At 39.1% G+C, this 23,922-nt stretch overlaps 2 protein-coding genes across 3 annotated transcripts in view; one reads left to right on the top strand and one right to left on the bottom strand.

Annotated features, from left to right (window-relative positions):
- FBXL5 (F-box and leucine rich repeat protein 5) overlaps window positions 1–21,781 on the top strand; it is a 33,867-nt gene extending 12,086 nt beyond the window's left edge. Inside the window, exons 3-11 of the mRNA XM_054291815.1 lie at window positions 1,357–1,452; window positions 2,243–2,426; window positions 4,669–4,851; window positions 7,176–7,301; window positions 7,780–7,928; window positions 8,113–8,195; window positions 9,976–10,698; window positions 13,417–13,565; window positions 21,144–21,781. Of these exons, the coding sequence (XP_054147790.1) occupies window positions 1,357–1,452; window positions 2,243–2,426; window positions 4,669–4,851; window positions 7,176–7,301; window positions 7,780–7,928; window positions 8,113–8,195; window positions 9,976–10,698; window positions 13,417–13,565; window positions 21,144–21,220 (1,770 nt within the window). The 3' untranslated portion in view covers window positions 21,221–21,781. The remainder of the gene's footprint in view (window positions 1–1,356; window positions 1,453–2,242; window positions 2,427–4,668; window positions 4,852–7,175; window positions 7,302–7,779; window positions 7,929–8,112; window positions 8,196–9,975; window positions 10,699–13,416; window positions 13,566–21,143) is intronic.
- Window positions 21,782–22,498: 717 nt separating this feature from the next.
- Window positions 22,499–23,922, bottom strand: part of CC2D2A (coiled-coil and C2 domain containing 2A) — a 54,283-nt gene continuing 52,859 nt past the window's right edge. For both annotated transcript variants that reach the window (XM_054294968.1, XM_054294960.1), the window contains one exon: window positions 22,499–23,441. In XM_054294968.1, coding sequence (XP_054150943.1) covers window positions 23,253–23,441 — 189 coding nt within the window. In that variant the 3' untranslated portion in view covers window positions 22,499–23,252. The remainder of the gene's footprint in view (window positions 23,442–23,922) is intronic.

Consider the following 23,922-nt stretch of genomic DNA (forward strand, 5'->3'; position numbering starts at 1 on the left):
TTTTCTTAATTAGTTAGGAAACCTTGAGGATCTTTTTTTTGTACTTGTTGTCACAAGTGGAGATGATTCCCATACTTACAGAAAAAAGCATCATTGTTTTATTCTGTGACTCATATACTCCTTCCAGTAATCTGTGGCTCAGCAGTCCTGTTAGTAGTCTAGTCATCAAAGAACTCTAAATATTATTTCTGCATCTGGCTTTTTTGACGGTGACTTATCTCTAAGTTCTTCTCCAGTAGAATTTTTCTTGAATTCTTCCATGTCTTTCTCTTGGGGTACCCAACTCAACTCCTCCTTCCTGCCCTGTAAGAACTATAGTCTCCAGTTTGACATCCCACATTACATTTCTAGTATGTGTGGTACAGATTTTCAGTAAGAAAAATACTAAATATGGAGTTGATTGACTCAGTTTTACAGTCTAAGCCTCATTTTGACTTGGGAACCCTACAAATGATTTTTCCCCTATGTATAATAAACCTTAAATTTTGTTTTGTGTTCATTAACAAATCAGGAAATGAAGGAAAGAAGGAAATTTAACACTTGGCTTTGTGTTTCACCTTCTCTGATAGGATGCTAGTGTTATTCTGTTACTTGATTTCTTCAGTGTGCAAAACCAGATTTCTTCAGTGGTTAATTTAAACTGATGGCTTAATCTTATCTCTGTAATAGTCAGGATTTCTTGATGTTGTAGAAGCTTGAAAAGAAAAACAACATTCACAGTAAGAGTTAGAAGGAACTTCAGTATGTTGCAATTACTGGGCAGATTTCAGAACCAGCTTCTTACTAGTGACTCAGAGAGTACTCTTAACAAATTTATACATGAGGTTGGATGAACGTTTACAAGTCAGTTACATCTTTATTTAAGAATTCTTTCCATTTCCAAAGTAAAAATCTATATAGCAAGCCTGACTGTAAATTTTGATTATAATTTGGAAGTTAGAATTTTAGAATAACTAAGGTAAAATGTAGTCAGTTAAAAGGTCAAGTAGAGCTGTTTTATCGTAGAACACTGTATACACAAACCATGCAAATACTTAAATTAGTCTGCTACTACTTTGAACTTCGTGTGAGATTGCAGATTGGCAGATTTCAGTCTTTGCTTCAAAGTAAAAATGGGATTAGAGAAATGAATTCATATATGCTAAGAGAATAAATGGGACCTTTGCTCTGTTAACAGGCCAGTACAGTGTCAGCATCATTAAGTAAAAACATTGTCACCATGAAATAGGGCAAACCTGCTGCATGCATGGGAAGGGCATAATGGGCTTTCCTTTGAAGCACTGCTTTATGGGACAGTTCAGTCCTTGGATGACTGGATGAGATTGGGTAACCATTAAGTCTTTGCTTTCTTCTCAGAACGAATATGAACAGCTAAACTATGCCAAACAGCTGAAGGAGAGATTGGAGGCCTTTACCAGGGATTTCCTTCCTCATATGAAAGAGGAAGAGGAGGTAGGTAAAGATTTTCTTCAAATGTGATGAAGACCTTCCTTGGGGTTTGGAATAACTGAATAGGGACAACTGGCTCAGAGGTTCAATGTTTTTTTAGTTCTCTGTTTTTATTGCTATGCTAATTTACATTCAAGACTGTGGTGTCATTGTTCAGTACTCTGACTGAAAAGTGACATGTTCTGAAACTGAGAATATAGGAAGTTTATGCTGAAATTCTAATTCTTAAAAAAATTGATAACAGAAGTCCATTGGGGCTAGGATTGTTTGCAGCAAGTAGTTTAAATGGATATGTAGCAGAACTTAAATGAGAAAAGAGATGTCCTGTAAACCAGTGCTTCATGACTCAAACTGACACTCCCAAACAGCTTCTGACCTATATTTGAAACACAGACTAGTACTGCCAGTCTGATGATTTATGGGTATCCAAAAACTGGGAAGAATCTTCTCAAGTCTGTCCATGAGAAGTCTTTTCTCATGTTTTTCTTCCTTTTTACTTTGCCTTCCATGTGAGTACCTTGATAAGTTATATAGGTTAAACAACTTTAATCCCTTCCTTATTCTGGCAGGGAAAACAATTAAAACAGCTTGCCTGATACTGTGCTGTGTTCTGTCAGAAAGGAGAGAGTTAGAATTTAAAATTTCCATGGTCCTGTCCTTAGGTTCCCTTAAGGCATTACATGTCTTACTTGGAGAGAATTTGAAACAGGAAATTCTGTGTTGGTAGATCTGTGTAGCATTATTGACTATTTCTGTCAGCACCAGATTTTTTTCCCTTTTTCCTTTGTATTAGGTTTTTCAGCCAATGTTGATGGAATACTTCACTTATGAAGAGCTGAAAGATATTAAGAAGAAAGTAATTGCACAGCACTGCTCACAGAAAGAGGCTGAAGAATTCAGAGGTCTCAGTAAGTGGAATCAAGCAGAAGAGCTTCAGAAGGTCTTTAAGTATTCTGTGGATGAGAAGGCAGATCAAGGTGAAGTATCTAATTAAAGTAACTTTCAAACTGCAGTTTTTATTTAGAAAACACACCTACTGATGTACCTAGTTATGGATGGGCAGAAAGAGTAGTTCTTATAAAATGGGCGTATCTGCAAGCCAGTTTTGAAACTTCAGAAACTTAATTGTTTAATATGAGCTTCTTGGCAGGTTGTAGGGTAGATAGTACTTCACTGTTTACCTGTTGTCAACAGTCTTCTTCTCTCTTCCCTCCCATGTTAATATTTGATACAATAAACAGATGGAAAATGTAATTAACTTCTAATTTCATGCTTCCATTGAAATTATATTTTCTATTTCCAGACTCTGCATTTCTTTCTTGGTTTGTAAGCTTTGTAAGCTTTTTCTGTTGATGTTTTAATAACACAGAATAGTTATCCAAGTGACAATATTTCAGATTAAAAGCATTCACCTTCCCAGCTCCTCTACCTAACTTTCCTGGGCCTCTCAGGAATGAGAAAGGATCTGTGAGTAATGCAAGTGAATGAATCTGTGCAGCATGTGTATAAGTGAGAGGAAATGTGCGTTCTGAAAGTGGGTACTTACTTTGCATTTATCTCCAATTACCTTTTCTGGTGAAACTTTGAATAAATAACTACTAAAGTAGACTTCAGGCTCATTTTATGACTCCTGAATCAGCCTAAGTTGTCAGTATTTAGAGTTTTCTCTCTTAACAAAAGAGAACTGATGCCACAAGGAAGGGGAGTTAATGTACTAAAAGTGTGAGGCTGGTGTGAGTCTGATATGTAGAGCAAGCTCTCAAGGGCTGAGATTGTGATGTTGATAAGATGTGCTGCTCTCATTAGAAAAACTTGACTAATTACTCTGTATCAGATTTTCTTGATAAAACTTGACTTCTCTGAACTACTCAACTGGTCGTTTTCTGCCCTCCAGGTGAAGCCTTCAGAAAAGATCATGGTCCATTCTGTGAAATACTATTGAGTCTTAACAGATGAATGTGACAGACCTAGCTTTGTGGCATTACTTGCTGTTAAATCTAGCTGGAATAGCAGTTTGGGGACAGTAATTCTGCAATCATTGTGTTTCAGGCTTTGGGAGAGGAGAATATGTATTTTTCATTAATTTTTAAGAAAGGGAAGAAAGTAAAATAGCTTGCAGTCCTGTGCAGGATTAACTGTATTTTCCTGCAAAATTCTCTAATTCATGCAGCAACATGCTAGTTGTACAAATAAATACATTGATTCATAAGTGAAACTGTATTTAATTATATTTTTTGAAGTAGCAATAGCTTATGACGTGGTAAAGTTTACATTATACTCACTTTTGGAGCTTCTTTGCAAAACAAAAATCTAATGCTTCTCTCTCTGTAAAAGTTCTAGGCACTTTAGAAGTAAAACCCCACTATTAGTAAAGCCTGCTATTTCAAAGGGCTCCTGAAAACTCCTTTAGAAATACTTTTTTCAAGTAAATTTTTCTGAAAAAAGCCATTAAAAATCTCTTAAAACAGCCAAAGGCCTCACTAACCAAAGCTCTGAATTTGTTATTTTATATAGTTTGCAGCTCTCTTTGCAGTATGGTGATCAGGGAGAGCTGTTGGAAATAGTTCCTACTGCTGTCCATTGAAGTATTAATTACAGTGGCCAAATTTTAGTCTCTCACCTAGTACTTAGCATTATCTCATCTTAGTATTTATTTACAGCCTGAATGGCTCATCACCATTCAGAAGTTAAAATTGTCAATGCTAAGCAGCTAAAGCTAGAAATAATATTCAAGGCAGGTGCCAAGAGTTGAGCATGAACTTTTCTGTGTCCCAGTCAAGAGGCTGAGTGCTTCCAGCGAGAGTGGTCCCAGCTGGTAGGTTCTGCGTGCTAGTACTGTTTCCTGGGAATGTGGCAGACCAGGTACAGATACCATCTGCAACAGAAGGCATTTTTCTTAAAGCATTTCATTTATAGCAGGTATGGCTTTCATCTTTCTGTGGTTGAGTAGCATTAATTTACTTTTTTTTTTTTTGAATGAATGAGCCAGGTGAGAAAGTGGCAAACAGAAAACTGAGCCTGGTTTGTTGTTGTTGTTCAAGGTGTTTCATTACAGTGAAAGCTTTTTAAAGTCAAACCAATGCCTATCTTTAACAGTTGTTAAAATTTTTTCAGACACATTTTTTGACTTTTGACTTTTCAAGTCAAAATGTGAGTTGCATTGCTGTTCTTAAAGCTGTGAGGCTGTGCTTCAATTAACACGTGCTTTCTGTATTTCAGAAACCGAAGTAACAGGGCACACCACAAATATTACTAATCTCCCTCCTGAAGTAATGGTGACCATTTTCAGTTACCTTAATCCCCAAGAGTTATGTCAGTGTAGTCAAGTAAGCACTGAATGGTCACAGTTGGCTAAAACTGGATCTCTGTGGAAACATCTTTACCCTGTTCGCTGGGCCAGAGGTAAGTTCCATGTAGCTCCTTTGGAAGCACATCAATTATCAGAATTTTTGGGCCTGAAAGAAAGAGTGTTTTAGTATAGGCTGAGCCTGGCAGCTGAGCAAGTGAGGTGTTTCCTTTCTGACAAGGATAGTGTCCTGAAACTTGACTGAATGTTGAAAATCTCCAAAACATACATCAATCTTGTAGAATTAAGAAGCTAGAAGTTGTCTTGATTGAAACTCCTGAGCATATTTTGCATCCACCTTACCTAGAAAACTGAGGTAAACTCCCCCCCTTTTTTTGCTTGTATGAATGCTGATATTATGTTCACTAATACAACTTCTGAATTATTAAATAATCTAAGGAGTTTTGAATTATAAGTGCTGCTGTTACACTTATGTCAGTAAAATTATTTTCTTAGGTTACTAGGTAAAAATGAAATGCATAACTGCAGAAAGGAAGTTTAAAATAAGTGGAGTTCTAATGTTTCCTCACAATCTAGTTAAGCTTCAAAGAAAACTGAATAAATGTTTAGTTTTAGTATTGATTCTTTAGGTAAATTACTTCAGTAATTTCTACTGCAGCAAGTGTTTTTTTAAAACTTTTTTCCCTCAAACTCTTCTGTTAACTAGAATTTCCTACTGAGAAGTATGACCTTTGCAAAAGTACCTGTTCAAATAGACAAAATACTCTGTATTCCAGTGAGGCCAGTTACAAGTCATCAGAGTGTATTTGTAGCCTTATGTCCATATTTATGTGAGTATTAAAGAATCACTGGAGTGTGGAACTGCAGGCTTCACGTGCTGTCATGTCAGTGTAGTTCAGTGAAAGGAGAAAGTCTGTGCTGCTTAATAAGTCTTTTGTATGCATTTAAGATTTTAAGAGAAAGAGCTGTGTTTATATAACTTAGCTTTAGAGATACATAAAAAATAAATTCTTTATGGCTTCTAAAATTTGTACAAGGCAGGGAGGAATTAAATAACTTCTTGGTCTGATTTTTTTTATTAGGGTAAATCATCCTGAAAGTAATAGTTTGATTCCTGAGCTTGCAAAGACTGAGAGGCTCCAAAATTCAAATTCTTAAATTTGCTTTTGCAGCACAGTGTCTTGATAATTCAGTGCTGCACACCCACACAACAAAAAAAAGGTAATAGGCAACTGCTAAAATGAGTGCTTCTAAATCTGATTTGGCACAACACAGGAAGCAGCTCTCATGATGTACTGTTTGTACTACTACAGTTGTTTGTACAGAAGTGCTCTAACTGGGTGGAAGCTTCTCAGATGGGATTTACTGCAACAGGGAGGGGAAAAAATTTGTATTTTTATGTAGGCTTAGGTAAATTTTTTACTTTTTTTCCCCTTCTAGTACACAGAAGGCCTCTGAGGCTTCTTATGCAATATGAAGATGGATTAAAGATGATGAAGAATGTTACCAAAACCTTCATGGTTGACAGTCAATTAGGATTTCATTGTCATTGTGTTATTCATAGAAGAAACATTGTTCTTTTAGCTATGACTCAACAGGAGTTGCTCTTGCTTTAGGAAGAGTAGGGTTCCCCCCTGTGAGACAGCTCAATAAGGTGGTTTGTTTTTCACTATGTGTACATTGAGGGAGGCAGCAGAGCTGCTTATCCTGAGCCCAGTGCTGCCATATATCCAAACTAGAAGTAAATTAATGCCTGTGCACTCACCTCAAGGGGGAAGGGGTGCTTTACCAGCTAAAGCAGCAGAGCTGTTGCTGATCTTCATGTTCATCCAGATGTTCTAAAAAATGATTGTGTATTGATTTGAGTCATATGTATGTTACAAGTATTCTGTAGCTGTTTTAAGTAGGATACTTTCAGAATTTGGTTTTTTGTGGTCTTGGAGTTGTCACATGCAGGGACTAAAACCAGGCTGGTTAACTGTATATTTGTGATACTTCAGAGGAAAAGAGAGATCTCTTCAACCAAGTATTAGACTAAAAACTGATGAATAATTATTTACCAGAAGGAACTTGAGCACCTAGACAGTCCAAATATTCCATAATTGTTTCTGTTATTTTTGTGATCATATTGGTCCCTACTAAGTGAGGACAGCAGGTGTGTATCAGACAGGCAGACTAAGCTGTAAGTTCTGGGGTGGTACTGAAACTGTTCTAAGAATCTTTTGAAGCTTAAGGATAAAGATCAAACAAATAATTATTTTAAGGTTTAGTCCAGTCTTAGTTGAGATGAATTTGAAATTCATTTATGTCTCTTAAATCAGGTCACAGTATACTGAAAAGCTTTCAGTGCTGATTTCTGCTGCAGTGAGAAATTTTTATTGACTTTTTTTTCCTTCTTTTTGGGGATTGTGGTGAGTAGGTGATTGGTACAGTGGTCCTGCTGCAGATACTGAGACTGAACCTGATGAGGAATGGGTGAAAAACAGAAAAGATGAAAGTCGTGCTTTCCAGGAATGGGATGAAGATGCTGACATAGATGAATCTGGTAGGTAAAATTGATTTTGGTGAAGATGACATAGCTGTAAGAAACAAGCTGAGTGGAAAAATGGGAGATGGAGTTGGTAGGAGACAAGCAGGCATCTGATTTTAATGACTGGAATTAATTTGTCTAGGGAAGAGCAAACATGAGAGGAGGTAGAAGAGTTATGGAGATGTGTCTGAAGGTACAGGCTAGGCTTCATCTCTTCAGAAAGTTTGGATGAATCATCTTGCATCCTGATGCACTCTAGGCTTGATTTAAAATTTGTCCTAAGCTGTTAAATTACAGCTATAGATATATCTAGATAGATATATAGATAGATAAATAGATGTATGAAATGCTCTGTGAGATAGAATTTCGATATCTAAAGCGAGTTGTTGGAAACAGCTGCTCCGGGCTGCCCTGAGCAGTACATAACCTGTAGTAAATATTTCTCCAAGTCCTTTAATGATTTTAATTCTTTCTCTCTGGGTTTATTTTGCAGAAGAAGCAGCTGAAGATTCACTTGCCATTAATATAGCACAAATGGAAAAACGTTTACTTCATGGCCTAATTCATCATGTCCTCCCGCTTGTAGGCTCCTCAGTGAAGACACTGGTCCTGGCCTACAGTTCTGCAGTGTCCAGCAAAATGGTGTGTGATTTGAAACTTGCATTTAATAACTGTGGCTGTGCAGTCTTTAATTAATAACTGAAGTGTTTGGGGAGTGTAAGTGGGTTGCAGTGCAAAACAATGCTAATTTGTAAGTTGTCTCTAGACACTGTGTGTAGCCCTAGTGGCTTGTATCTTTACTGATTATTTTCCTTTCTTTTTTCAGGTTAGACAGATCTTGGAGCTTTGCCCCAACTTGGAATATTTGGATCTCACTCAAACTGATATTTCAGACTCTGTATTTGAAAGGTTAGATAATTGTTGTTTCCTTTAAAAAAACTTATAACCCAGGTTTTTGAATGTGGGGCAGAAACATTCAAACATTTCTTAGTCCATTGCCAAGAATGAAAGAAATAAAGATAAATCAAATTATTAACTCCCATGTGACTTGTGACTAAGAACTAAACCAGGGTAACAAATCACTAAAATATCAAGTAAAGCATGTAACTTTGTAGTGGCCATGTAAAATTCTCTGTGTTCACTCTTGGATGCTTTTTACCTATCAGTGTGTACCTACCCATAACAATAGTTGTGATTTTTCTCTAATATTAATAACTTGTCCATAGATTTTTATGGAGTTGCTCAGTTAAGGAAGTTCTCTTGGCCTGCTACAGCTGCTAGGGTGTGGAATATTGCTATTTCAGACACTCCAATCAAATGACAGGCAAAGCTCTAAGGCTTAGGTGTATTGTCTGTGGGTTCCTGAGTTACTGAGGCCTGCAGAAATGTCATTGATGTCAGTGGGATGGTGTATGGATGCAGAGCCTGCACCAGTGGGTCTGACTGTGGTATTGAAACTCAGCAGGTATTTCAGTGTTCTGCATTTATATCATGTAGTGCTCTCAGGTAGTGTGAACACCACACAAAATCTTACCAGCATGGATCCTGGTAGCAACACCCTGCAGCTTGTATAAGAAGTTTTATTTGAAATAAAAGCTTAATAGAATTTTCAGGGCTCAGAAGTCAGTATCTAGTGAAATTTACCTTATTTGCCACTCATCATATATCTGTATTTACAACACTCCAATTTGTAACTCAGAAAATGAGTTATATAAATAGTCACTTATAGAAGTAAATTACTTATAGTAAATTTATAGTAAAATCAGATAAATTAAAATATTTATATAAATTGAAATTTAATATTAATTTACTTATAGTAAATTTACTTAAAGTAGTAAATTATGGTAACTTTAACTATGGATAGGTAAAGATCAGTTAAATCACATACTTTTATAGCTAATAATGTAAAAATATTACTGTAGGTAAAATTTCCATTCCACTTGCAAAAGGTAAGACTAATGGAGTAAGCTTTTGTTAAAATGGAAAAGTCTGATTTTTAATTAATGATGGAATAATTAGAAACACAGGTTCTGTTTCAGGAATCCATCTAGTATTCCTAGGAAAAATGGGAAAGGACAGGAGGACATATGATCTAAGTACACTGTCATTTCAGCCAAGCTTGAGAAACTCAAAATTCTAGAAATTACAACTGTTACAATACTTCAGACTGAGTATGGAATCTCAGATGTGTTTTTTGGAGATGAAATTTTGGGGGTGAAATTTGCTGGTTTGGTATTTTCAGCCTTTTAAGAAGTAATTTTAATGTTTAGTAACTCAGATGTCTCATAGTAGCTTCTGGTGAGTATAATCCACTTGTTTTTCAATATTGTTATGTGTGTATTTGGTGCTTGCTGTCTGATCTATTATTCAAACATTTATTCAGTGTATAGTAACTTTGGACTTCTTTTAAGTCTCAGTACATGGAGAAATATAAGTTGTTACTGATTCATGAATGATTTCATGTTTCTCTAGACATAATTTTTCTAGGCATATACAGAGCACTTGGAGTATCAAATCTAATCTGCCTGGGGTAGCTTCTCTATATATTATGTGAATTAATAAAAGTACTTTATTTGTGAAGTGTTTTTTCATACTTTTAGCCTTAACAGTTGTTTCTGAGCAAAACCTATAAAAACTTAACCACCACCACTCAACCAAATCACTTCTTTTTTCCCCCCCCCGATTTCAGTTGGTCTTCAGTTGGGTATTGTCAAAATCTACGCCACCTTGATCTGTCTGGATGTGAAAAAATTACAGATGTGGCTATAGAGAGGATTTCCAGAGCACTGGGTATCATATCAACTCATCACACCAGAGGTATTCTGAAAAGCTGCAGGAACAGGAGTGCTAAGACTTTGTGGAAAAACAGAGAGATTACACTGCAGTCCAACCAGAAGTATAATGGTTTGCATGAAATCAGCAATGAAAATCTCATTCAGGGAGGAAATGGTGAGCAGCACTGGACTAAACCTGACGGCTCAGAAAACTTCAGTTCTGCTTATGTGTGGATGCTAGATGCAGATGATTTAGCTGACATTGAAGATGCTGCAGAGTGGAGACACAGGAATGTTGAAGGATTTTGTCTTATGGAACCAACATCCCATATTAATTGTTCTGCATTGTGCTACAACAGAGACATTTATGGGTTAAGGACTAGAGGGTGGCAGCAGCACTGTGCTTCTACTGACTTGATTTACTGCGGTCACTCCTTTTGTTGTGCTGGGACAGCACTAAGAACTATCCGAGCACTTCCAGAGTCCTCTGCACTGTGTAGAAAACCAATAAGGACTAAGCAGTCAGAGAAAAAAGACTGTGCATACTCTGGGAGTGAAAAAACAGAGGAGGAGACTGCACGAGTTCTTCAGTTCCTCAGTCTGTCAGGCTGTTACCAGATAACAGACCGTGCTCTCAGGTGAGGAGATGTTTTCAGACTATTTTGCTGTGGGATATTTTTTCTGATTTTGTTTGTTGGACCATTTTGGGATGAATGCATAATTTCACTAGAAACATTTTTATTGAAGAAACTGGTAAGTTTTAAGCGGTCTTTCCCTCTTAAATAGTTACAGTACTAGACTTGAAAAGTTTTTCCAGCTTTTCTTTTGGAGATAACAGTAAAATCTTTTATATCTGTCTTTTGAAGTCAAGTATTTTTGTGGATTTGTTATTCTAAACAGTATTAATGCTTTTAGACTTGTTAGTGATTTATTGTTAAGAAATTGTGTTGATTCACTAATCTTTTCATTATGCCTGCAGTATGCTTAAAATTCTGTAAAACTGGAGTAACATCTCGATGAACCTGTCTGGATAACAATATAATTTAGTGACAGGCTGAATCAATGAGCTGAGGCCAGTTGTTTGTTCAATGAGGTGAAGTACCAGGTCCTGCCCTTGGGTCACAACCATCCCAGGCAGTGCTGCAGGCTGGGACAGAGTGGCTGGAAAGCTGCCTGGTAGAAAAGGACCTGGGGGTGCTGATTGATAGTGAGTAAACAGGAGCCAGGTGTGCCCAGGTGGCACCTGGCCAGTATCAGCAATAGTGTGCCCAGGACAGTGACTGTCCTTTTGTTCTTGACCCTGGTGAGACCACACCTCAAATCCTGTGCTCACTTTTGGGCTCCTCACTGCAAGGAAGGCATTGAGGGGCTGGACTATACCCAGAGAAGGGCAGTGGAGATGGGGAAAGCTCTGGAACACAGGTCTGCTAAGGAGTGGCTGGGGGGGCTCAGCCTGGAGGAAAGGAGGCTCAGGGGTGATCTTCCTGCTCTTCACACCCACCTGAAAGGAGGCTGTAGCCAAGTGGGGTCTCTTCTCTCAAGTAACAAGAGAAAATGGCCTCAAGTTGCACCAGAGGATGTTTAGATTGGCCATTAGAAAAAAATTCTTCACTGAAAGGTTTTCAAGTATTGGAAGAGGCTGCCATGGGAAGTGGCATACCTGGAGGTATTCAAAGGATGTGACACTTGGTGCTGTTAGTGGTGGATTTGGCAGTGCTGGGTTAACAGTTGGATGTGATTATCCCAAGAGTCTTTTCCAACCCAAATGATTCTGTGATAATTCTGTATGTGCAGAACAACATGTTCAGTGCAGCCTCATATAACAGTTAAAGGAGGAGAAAAAATGTTTGACTTGAACATGGAGATGGCTTCGTGAGCTACAGAATTTTCTGTTTGCTATTGCCACTGATACTTGGTATTGTCAGAAAAATGTAGTTACTGCTTTGTAGTGAAAATGGGATGAGGCTGGGGTACTTGCAGCCTGCTGCTCAGGTGTGCTGCAGCACTAAGGGCTAATTAAAGCTTCTTGGAGTGAGAAGACTTCATGCATTTCTGTGCTGTTTGCTCTGGTAAACTGAGGAGTAGTGTGAGGTGCTGCTGGCATCAGTTTGTCTCTCCTGAGATTCTGTCCCCGTTTGATGTTCACAAGTACCAGCTATTCAGGTGTCTCTGGTGATTCTTCTGACACTCCCTCACCAGTGTTACCCTTCCTCAGGGTATGCTTCAGATACCTGGGCATTGTGTTGCAGCTTGTTTCTCTTCAAGTGTTGCAGTGGACTTGTCCTGACAGATTTTGTTAGGTGCTGCTTAGGTTGTGCTGTGTGTATTTTACAGGTTACTGGTCTGGTTTTTCATGACTCAGTAGTGTGGGAGCAAAGGGAGATTTTGTCACTGAGTCACAGCAAGGGTTTAATTGCATTGCTGGTTGCCCATTGGTGCTTTTTGGGGAAAAGTATTTAGGAGCTGAGAGTGTGTTGCAACAAGTGCTTCTCGTAGTCACAAGAGTACTGGAGTCCCTGGGGGAAGAGAGTGAAACCCCCTAGTACAAACACATGCCAGTCCATTTACTCCATGTAAATTGTTACCTGATGGCTGCTTTTGTGGCCTGCAGTTCTACTTCTCCCTGCTGACAGGAGAAGATTGTACAGTGGTGCTCTGAAGGCATCTTCAGTTTTAAATCCTGGCTTGAATCTGCAGTTTGGTGATTCAAGCCTGGTGGGATTTTTTCAGGTGGGTGAGCTTGTTTCTGCTTGAGCTTGGGCTGGCTCACAGAGAAGAGGGCAGGTTCAATGGAGTAATTGCTCAGGTGTGGCACATCTGTGTGCCTGTTGAATCAGCAGCCAAATTCTCTTACACTCAGAGAAAGCTAGAGAACTACATTTGAACAATAAGATGGTGCTTTGGCAGAGAGAAGCTCTGCTGTCAGTCCTAGGAAAACACTAAAATAAGTCTAACAAAAAAAAAGGTCAAACTTTGGGAAGCATAAAAATAACCAAACTTGGGAGTGTCATGTTTTAGTGTGAGATGAGGAGTATACATCACCTTGCAAGAGCTGACAAAATAATTGGTATTTTGAAGAAGAATGGCTTTGTAGTTCTTTGAAATAGTCGGTCATGTCTGATGTCATCCATAAAAAAGTGGTTTCCTGCTAAAGTCTTGCTTCTGTAGAAATCTGTCCAGGTCTGTTGTGTGGCTCAGGGATGATCCCCCTCTAAAAGAGAGTACAGAAGTGCCAGGTTTGAAGCTCAGTGGTTCCCTAGGGGTGTGTGTGTTGCAGGAGGTGCAGCAGCTCTGTGATGGGGTGGTGCAGGGGGCCCTTGTCTGTGCTCCTAACGCTCTCTTGTGTGTCCCCACAGGGCGCTGACTCTGGGAGGAGGACTGCCACATCTGGAGCACCTGAACCTCTCGGGCTGTCTCTCTGTAACTGGGGCAGGTCTGCAGGAGCTGGTTTCTGCATGCCCCTCTCTGAAAGATGAACACTTTTACTACTGTGACAACATTAACGGTAATGTCTTTCTAGGAAGATGTGATGCTTTTCTGGGGAGTGATGCTCGGTGTAGGGAGGTTTTAAAAGAAAAAGAACCACCAAAACTCACCTGGTTCTAATGTCTGTGTAGCAATGGGTTTCACTGATTAATTACAAAATTATGACTGTTAAATCAGTTTTGCCTTTTTTTTGTTTGGTTGGTTTTTTTGGTAACACTAGTACAGTTCTGTATTACATAGGAAAGCATTTTTAGTGCCTGTGTCTCTTAACTTAGTTTAGCATAACTAATAGGGTAGAAAGTAAGTCTCCATATAGCTGCTATTACACACTTGCCCTGTCCATATTTCCACTGTAAACCATGCAGTTGTGTGTTTTCTGTATGGTCATAACCTCAGACAGAGGCTTCATTAGGTTGCTACCAAAGCAGGGATTTTTAGGAAACCAATGATGTGTGTTTTGCCATGCAAACCTCCCATACTGCACTAATTTTGGTATAGGATATTTTTGATTCTACCATCACATGTCCTTATGGAAAATGTAATTCAGTTTTTTTTCCGGTTTTGCTTGAGTCAGTAACTTAGGGATGGATCTGGAGAAGGATGTGTAAAAATGCATAAAGTCTGTTCATGGTGCAAGTCTTTTTAGTATTTTCCACATTGGAATTCAGTCTATTAAGTAAGCATTCCTAGCATTAGAGATGGGAGCCGTGGTGTGACTGGTATTCAGTGTGTGAATTTGAAACAGGTAAGTGCAACAGAAGGCAAGGGAAAAAGAAGATGATAACCAAGTTCACAGGCCTGTACATCTAATTGTGTGTAAACCAAAATTGTATTACCTGCTAGTTCATGGTGTCCAGCTCAATAATTGCATCTGTATTGAGATGCAGTCCCAGCCTGGGAATCAGATGTCAGAACTTTGGTATGCAAGTAAATCTGTACTGATATTTGGTATTCAATCCATTGAAATAGATACAAGATGATACACTTGGATTGAATTGTAATATTAGAAGTGAAAGTACTAAATCTTATCTTGTTTCCATAATTTTTGCACTTTATGCACTTTTTTGACCCTGCTTTTTTTTTTTTTGAGACACTTGCTTTTTGTTACTTTCTTGCATTCTGTCTAGACTGCAGCATTTAAAAATCTACTTTCTGTTGTCTTTCATATCCACCTGAAAATTTTAAGGTACTTTTTTAAAAAATCCTTCACTGACTCTCTTTCCTGCATTGAGTTTAAAGATGTCTTCAAAGACCAGTTAGAATCCTGTTCCTTTTATATCTAATTGCTTGCTACTTTTCCTCTGTTTATACTTTTGCCAGTAAGACCAGACATAATTTGTCCTCAGACATTTCTGTTTTTCATCTTATCCCTATAAAATCCACCAAAACATCTTTATATTAGTTTACAATGCCCAAATCTGTGTGTGAGTCCACCACTTTAAAGCTTGGCTGTTTCATAGTATCCTCAAGAAATTATTTAAATTTAAACAATATTTTTGAATCATTCTGTAAATTTGTCTGATCCTCTTGCTGTTTACTTCCTTCCTTTTACTGCCTGCTGGAATCTGTGAGCCTATAAGCTCTGCTTAGTTCTCTAAAGCATCCTGCATGCCTTTGGGTCAACAGGTATTCCTGTGGAGAGGAGTGCACAGGACAGTGAGCCTCTAAGGGTCTGACTTCTTACATCTCTTGAGGAATAATGTCATCTCAGGAGTTTATGGCTTTATGGAAAGTTACCTTTACAAATGAATTCCCTGCAGTCTTATCTGGGTTTTGTTCCTTGCATTTTCAATCAAACTTCATAGTGGTGGGCAGCAGGATTCCTACAGCAGCTGTTTCTGTATCATTTGGTGTTTCTAAAGTAACTAGGGAAAGCAGTAGCTGTTGCATTTAAATCAATCCATACCTGAAGCTGTTTATCTGCACATTTACAGATTATATTACTAACTGCTGCACAAAGTTTACTGATCTGTAAGCATGTACAGAATAATTTCATAATTTTTTTTGCCCTCCAGCCTATCAGTGATTGTTTTTGGGGAAGGAGTTTTACCCTGGGATCAGAGATTGGAAAACCTGTTGGTCTTGCAGAAAAAAACCATGGAGCCAACAGCATGGAATTTAGCCATCTATGAATAATAAAGATACAACTTTGTCACCTGCTGATGAATAAGGGCTTTATTTTTACCTGCAGCTTATTTACAGATTTTTTTCCCCCTATAAACAGTAAGCCTAATGGGACCCCTTAGACACAACCCAGCCTCATTGGAATGTCTTTGTGGAGGGCTTGTTTGGTAGGCACATTGGTTGCAATTTTTGTATTTTCAGCAGTTACTGTTCTACCATTTTAGTAGAGCAAGATTAGAAAGGTAGAGCAGCTACGGTGAAGTAGTTGGGTTTAAGTCTGACTGCTGTTGCACACCAGTAACATGGTACAGTTTTTATGACCAGAAACCATGAATGTGCATATACTTCCAAATCTATTTTGTGTTTGTTTACTGTTAGCTTCACTTCAGTTTTTGGTTTGCATACTAATGTTTAGGATCCCTTATGTTTTTCACAGTGCTGGAGACTTGGAGTTAGATAAACCTCAGCTGCAGCTGAAAACAAATCTGTCAGTGTACATCCCTACTAATGACTGATTTCATTTGCCTAAAATAATTTGGTTGTGGATCACACTGAACTCAGCAAGAAGAGTTTAATGTTTGAGTTACATCTTGCCACTGAGTTCTTACTGACTTCAGGCTGTTTTGTCCAGTTGTGTCCATTCTTCTGACTCGTTTCTCCATTTCAAAGCCTGGAGTGCTTTCAGCTTGGCATTAGAAAAATGAGCTCCTTAATTTCTGCAGCAGTAGCTCTTTGCAGCATTTAAGTATGATTGAGTTTGTAGAGGTTTATTTAAATTATGTAGTCCTCAGGTTCTGTAATTAAAGAAATAGGGCATTAATGAAATAAAGTTTGACTCTAATTATTCACTCTTCCAGCATTTAAAAGTCACTGGTCATAGTTGCTCTTTCAGCAGTCAAGCCAAAACTTTGCAAGTTCTTGTAAGGTTCATGGACCACTGTGTGCAGACTTCTGTGGGAGCACAGTGTTCCAAGTGTAGGTCTCAGTCTAAATTCTGCAGATTACCAGTGTACTCACAAATCTCTGGAAGGATATTATATGCTGGTGGCAGCCAGTTGCCCTGGCAGGAGAGGTTCTTTTCTGTGGTATTGATCCGCGTTGTCATGTGTTCTTGGTGGAATGCCAAACTTCATTCTAGGGAATTCTGACTAATTTTTGTTCTACTAGTACATGTAACAAGATGGAGTAATCAAATAGATGTGCTCCTCTCCTACATTACCAAACCTGTTTATATGTTCACCACAAGTAAACAGACCTCACCTCTATTCTGAGTCCCCTAAGCATCTGAGTAATCAGATGTGCTTGTAAAGAGCATTACAGTAATCCAGTTTAGAGTTAACTAAACCAGTAATGTAGACTGTGGCAGGTTAGATGGGAATCTGAATAACTTTGCTTTCCCAGGTGAACCCAAAACACATTTAATTGAGCACTTCACTGCTAGCACCTCCTAAGCTTTCACAGAGGGAAATACCCTTCTTATGACCCACTGCATGTACTGCTCCTTCCCCACACTTCCATCGCATGTTGTTTTAAAAGACCACATTTTGGGCTCCTTGTTACATCCAGCAGTGATGGTATCTGGCTCATCCCTGTCAAGATGTTGTATTACATGAGCCAGAACCTGACACTGCAAACACCCAGTGGTTGTCTGCTATACCTGCCCATCAGAACTGTCAAAGTTCATTCAGATCATCAGCTGGTCCTCAAAGTGTGCAGTGTGTGAAGTTGCTCTATGGAGCAGTGTCCCCTAGGTACCCAGGGCATTGCTAACTGGGCTGTGCTGAAAGCAATAATGGGCAAGTGAAGATGGGAGATAGTGGAACAGGTTGCCCACAAAGGTGGTGCAAGACTCATCCCTGGACATGTTTGGAGTTAGGCTGAAAGGGTTTTCTGAGCAACCTTATCCAGTTGAAGATGTGCCTGATTATTGCAAGGTGGTTGGAACTAGATGGCTTTTAAAGGTCCCTTCCAACCCAGACTATCCTGTGATTCTGTGGAACTGATTAATCTCCACTGTTAGGTTGAAATGACCATCACACTGGCCAATATGAAAGGAATATATGCAGTTACCGTATTGCTTAACCTTAATGCTTCAGTGAGGTGAGAGGAGTTGGGAGACCTCATATACAGAGTCCAGAGGAAACAGAAGAGACATGTTCTTTTGGCAAGATTGAAGAGGCCATTTGAATTTAAACAGAATTCTAAAACAAAGTCTGGTCCAAATGAGGTCAGTAGGAAAGACTGGGGAAGTCAGAGGTTACAAAACCAAAGAGATATAGCCAAAGGTCAATGGTAGTAAATAAAGCCAGGAAAACAAACCCAGTGTCTGTGGCTATCAAAAGTAAAGGCATTTAAATTTTGCTCTCTGTACCAAATGTAAAAAAAGAGCAAAGTAAGCACTAGGGATTTGATAGAGGAGGTAAATGACTTGTGATGGAGGAGATCAACTGACATGTCAAACCATAAATAGCTCAAACCCAGATAGCCTTACTGTTAAAACAACCATTAATGATACCTGCTACCTTGTTATAACAAGAACGGAGAATACCCTCCAAGTGATGGGAGTTGCCCATATATGATAAGAAAGAGTACAGAGAGGGCAGATTTCAGAAGATGTGGTTGAACACTGTATGTTTTATTTTATCTGAATTCTTTATTACAGACTGTAAAGGAAAGTTAGTGGTGGTATGAGGATTCGACATGGGGCAAGAAATACAGTGTGGGAAGAAGGGTGAAATTTCACTGTGATATGCTTAATGTAATTTGTAAGTCACTGCCTAATAAATTGGGAAATGAACATAGAAGCATTTCAGATGGTCCAATTTACTTAGAAGTATCCAAGTTTTTCACATCTTAAGTTGCTGTTAGAGTGGCTTAAATTTAAAAACTGAAAGCTAACTAAAGGATAGGAAGAAAGGGAAGAAAGGGCTTAATGGTCACTGTTCAGGAGAGAAACCTTGGAGGTGACAACTTTGTCCCTGTTCCCCTCCCAAGAGTTCTATGCTGAGATCAGTCTTACCCAGCATTTCTCTTATGTTGTGGTGTAAGAAATGCACACAGTAATTTCCATGTTTTTGAGTGGTGCTTTGTGGTCTTCAAGTAATGGCAGTGATACTGATGATTTCTGGAAGCTTCACTGTAGCTGTATGTGTGTTGAAGGTCTGGGTGGCTGGGAATAATCAAACTGTGATTGCATGAAACAGAATTCAGAGCTGGCAGGTACAGTGTGCAGATAATGATTTCAGAGAGCTGTTGGTGCTAATTCTGAGATCTTTCCTATTTGCAGCAGCAGCCAAAAAGCCACCAATGTCACCATCGTCAGGGTGGTGAGAACAAGGTAGAGGGTGCTGTGCAAGGTCCTGGAAGCCTTGGGGCACTCACAGGTGGAGCACTGCATGATGGGCTTGGTCTCCCCATCCTGAGGAGAGAGAGTATACACTGGAGTTACAGAAGATACAGAAGAGGCCTTCTAAAAAGTTAGGGAACTGAACACTCAAAAAGCTGCATGTTTCAGTGTGGGAATGAGGTGGCTGAAAAGGGAGCCTGACTGTTACAGAACAGGGAAAGCAGTAGATGAGGTGAATGTGCAGTGGTAGTTCTCCATATTTTGCAGTGTTAGATAAAGCTCAAGGGCACTGGGTCAATTTTACACAGATGCACAGTGTAGTGAACTTTGGAACTTGGTCCTGTGGAGAATTGTGGAAGGAGGTTTAAAAAGAGGTTAAAAACCTGCACGCACAACTGAGCCATAAACAAGTACTGAAGGAAATGGACTTCAGTGTCCCTGATGGAACAGGTAGGGTAGTTGGAAAAGCACAGAAGGTGCATGATAGGCTTACATCATGTCCCTGGACCCCACTTGCTGTTGCCAGTGGTGAAGGTAGTGTTAGATGGAGCATTGGTCAGGCTTAGAAGTTGGTGTGTTCCAGTTAGGAGCATAAGGAATAACGAAATGAGCAAGAAAAGGATGGAAACCAATATTAAATTATACTTAGAATTCCCTTCCTTGGGATGTTGTGGGTCTGTATGTTTGTCAACAAGCATTTTGCTAGAAATGTGACAGTTGCTTCAGCATGCCTGCTGTGCTGTGCAGCTGTGGCAGTGCTGGGAAGGTCACCAGCTTGGGAAATGCTGCTGCACAGAACATGCTCTGCCAAGGGCTGCTCAGGAGCACCGAGTCTTCTTTCTAAAGGACTTACGGAGAAGCTTTCAAACCCTAGCTCGGAAGTGGCATGGAGGATCAACATTTAGTTCAGGTGAATAAAAGGATTTGAAAAGGAAAATGAGTTTATTGACCAGTGAAAAGTTCACTATACTGTAACTCTAGTCTTTCGTTACAGTTTCAGATTTCATTCAGTCTTACGTATCTTAATTTATTTACAGTATAGAGTATTGCTTATTGGTCTGTGGCATAAAGTAGGAAGCTGTTTTCAAGACCCCAGACTCTTGGAAATTAATTGAATTATGGCTTTACTGTTGAAGGAGGTAAAAAGCCAAATATGGCATGGTGCCCTAGTTCATTAAAAGATTTTCTAAATACATTAAAAACAGTTGAAATATTTGTTGATTTGTTTCTCATACAAATGGAGAAAATTTGTGTTGTCCTGGTTAGGTCCTCACCAGCTTGTTTGAGTTGGCTCAGCAGCCCACTTCCAGTGTTTGTTGGGTGCCAGAGCTGAGCCAGCCTGAGTGTAAATGGGTCTCAAAGCAGGCATATGGCTGCAGGAATTTAAACCCTGTTTGAATAAATGCAGTAATTTCTTATCTCATGGTCACTTTAACATTTTGCATGAAAGGAGTAAGTGAAGGTAAGTGGAGGTGGGTAGTTACAGTGTTGGTTTGTGCTTTCTGTGCTTGCAACTCATTCTTTTTTCTGAATGGCTCATCTTTAGCCTTATGGCTTCTGATGACTACAGTGATGTTATGGTGATTCTATTTATAGCTTTTGAATTTCCAGTCAAGAATATGTGAGAGTCTGGCCAACCATGAAGTGTTCACGGAGAAAAAAAAAATACTTCCAGGCCAAAAAACCTGTTTCCATTATCACAGACATAGTTTCAGAGGTTATGGTTTCTTTGGTAATGATCATCTGAATTTAAAAAATGAGAATTAAAAATACACTGTCAAAACCACTCAGTTCTGAAGCTGTGGCAGCTTGCATAAAGTTGCTCATTTAGCGTTGCTTATGGTACTTCTGTGAAGCTTGGGATGTGTTATCTTCATGGGACTAAGCTATGGAGCAAAAATCTCTTCAAAATAAAGCTATGGAGCAAAAATCTCTTCAAAATACCTGTTCCAAGTGAGGCTTTTACACCGTGATAGTACCGGCAGCATTTCGGACTTCATGGTACTGAGTGAAGTGTAGTGCATTGTGAAAAATGAGATGTTTTCTGAGTCACCACCAGTTCATGAGGGTTATGAATCTAGATGAATGGCCTTTCCTTCTTTTCACGTTTCTGTTGTTTTTGTGCAGGTCCTCATGCTGAAACCGCCAGTGGATGCCAGAATTTGCAGTGTGGTTTTCGGGCCTGCTGCCGCTCTGGCGAGTGACCGCTGACGTCTGATCCTCTCCTCCATTTAGCTGAGCAGGCTTCCTCTCATGCACTTTACTTACAGCTCGCATCTTGTGTTAACAATCCTTGGAGTGAGACTTGGTATACTAGCCTGACCCTGCCCACAACTTCAGAATCTTAATTATGAGTGTACTGTACAGTGTTGTAACAATCTCACAACCTCATTTGGCTTGAAGGGTGTTGGGTTTTATTTTACATAATTTGGGGAAGATGGGAAAATCTTCAGTTTTTTTTTTAATGCCACTTTATTCCAATTTTGGCACTTAACTGTACTTTACTGAATTATTTTGTGTTAGGTGACTTTCTGTTTTTAATTTTGAATCCGTAAGTACAATATAAACCGCCGCAGAGAATTTGAATTTTACTGTTTGCATTTGGATAACAATTATACATCTTTAGCAGCCTGGTTTCTTCCCCTTTTCTCTCATCCTGAAGTTGTTCTTTTTATTGCAAAATTAGGGAAATTGCCACCTTCCTTTTGCATTTGGTTTTGTATTTGGGCTTGAAAGACATAAATAAAACATTCCCACCAATAAATGTGTGCAGCAGTTGAATATCTGTGCTTTTAGAGTGCCATGCCAGAAGGCTGCAGAGGTTGGGCAGGTGAGTTGGGTGTTGTCATGGTTGCACAGCTGTCAATGGTATAGAATGTATGGGGGTTTTTCATTTGGTTTTATGGTTCGCATGACTCTGCTAAGTTGCATTTTTGAAGTAGCTTCCAAGGAAGTCAGTTTTCATTAATCTGAACTCTGTGAGAAGACAGCAATGCATTTTCCCCCCTGCTTTGATAGTTAGAAGGATTCCTCTCTGGGCAGTGGAGACTGGCAGGGAGCAGAAATTCTGTGATGAGTGAAACATGTGCTAGGAAGAGATGAGTAATAGATGAGTGTGTGTGTGTGTGGTGGTGTGAGGGAGAGCCCAGTGGGTAAAGGATGAGTACTGGAGGCCTGCCACTGGTGGTGTCCCCCAGGGTTCAATACAGGGCTAACTTCTTCATCAGTGACTGGAATGAAGGTCCAGCTGCCTCCTCAGCAGCGTCACTGACAGCACAAAGCTGGGAGGAGCTTTGGGCTGGTCCCCTGAGTGCTGTGCAGCCCTTCAGAAGGCCCTGGGCAGGGTGGAGAGATGGGCAGAAAGGAACCATCTGGAATTCAACAGAGGCAAGTTCAGGGTCCTGCTGAACCTTCTTCCTAAGCTCAGCCCACTGTCATTTTTACTTGAAGAGTCTGATTAGCAGGACAACAGTAGGAAAAGCATATGTATATCAGTATTAACAGCACAACTACTTACATACTTGTAAGTGAATTTGGTTTTTATTAACTAATCTTTTGATAATCTTCTACTTGCAAGTTTGCTAACTTGCAGACAAGGATTTCATACTCCTAAGTAATTTAATCAAATTCTTGTATAAAAGGAATGAGCTTCTGCTTATGGTTCAATAAAAATATTTATTAAAGCCTTCATCTTTAACAACTTAAGAAAATGTCTTCCGCCTTTAAAAAAATGGTGCTGGCATTATACAGATATAAAATAGAGCAGGATATGAAGCAGCCTCTTAAAAATTGAAATATGGTCTCTTCACTGACGGCTCTTAGGTATATAAAATTTATTCATAGCTAAAAATTCAGGAACTGAGGTAGAGGAATTTTTTTTATTTACAAGTGTCTTTTGAAGAGGAAGAACAGTTGTAGATAAACTGACTAGCTACAGGGATACCAAGGAAACATTTAACTCTGCACTCTCACTTACTTATGTGGAGATGTGTAATGCTTAAAGAGTGTGAAGGTCCACAGGGAGCTATAAAAGACTACATAAAAATCACCTATTAGTACTGGAAATTTATGCTGTCAGTCTCTTCCTCAGCAGTAATTAGTGCTTTTAGGGCAAATAAAGCTACTAAAAATCACGTTATTTGATTTTTAAAATACTTGGAATAGTTCAGCAGTGAGAGAAATCATATATTTACACCTGTATAAGCAAATTTCTTGCAGTATTCAGACTGGTCTGTACTACCTATTTCGCACAAGTGAAGCAACATAAATCCATATAGAGAGAACATTTTGGGGATAAGCATGAATATACACAGCCAGAGCAAATTCAACACTGGAAACATCAATGGTGTGAACTCTTGTGCTGTGTACAGCTTCTATTAGAGGTCTCACTTCAGAATATGGCATATGAATAGGAAATCCAGAGACCTGGAACAAGAAAGAAAGCATGTGAGAAGAAAAGATGAAGGCACCTGAATAAATACAGAGTTAAAAAAATTTACATGCTGAGTAAAACAAATTCTCTATTGCCAGCCTGAAGTGATGCAGGTGATGCATAGAAGAACCTATGTTTGTATTTGATAACACCTCCCTTTTTCACATACTCTAGGCAAGCTTCTGCCATTTTTCCTCTCTAATTTGGTTTAAGTTCTAAGTGAAGTTCTTTAGAATTCACTATAATAAAGTTATATTAATGAACATGGATAGTGGAGCTTCATTGTTTTTTAGCCTTGCAGCTAAAAAACACTCAGGGGCTGTTTTAAATCACTGTGTTCTCCTGGCTTGGGATTTGAGTGCAAATGTCTCCTGCTCAACAGGAACTGAAGCCTCAACTCCTTTTGGAGCTGGCCAGAGCTGCCAACTGTCCCAGGTGTTCCATGTGGAAAGCAGAAAGCCCTTCCAACAGCCT

Source organism: Melozone crissalis, unplaced genomic scaffold, assembly GCF_028551555.1.
Source record: "Melozone crissalis strain CALT ecotype California unplaced genomic scaffold, PUWL_Pcris_2 ptg000006l_1, whole genome shotgun sequence".
Classification (NCBI taxonomy): domain Eukaryota; kingdom Metazoa; phylum Chordata; class Aves; order Passeriformes; family Passerellidae; genus Melozone; species Melozone crissalis.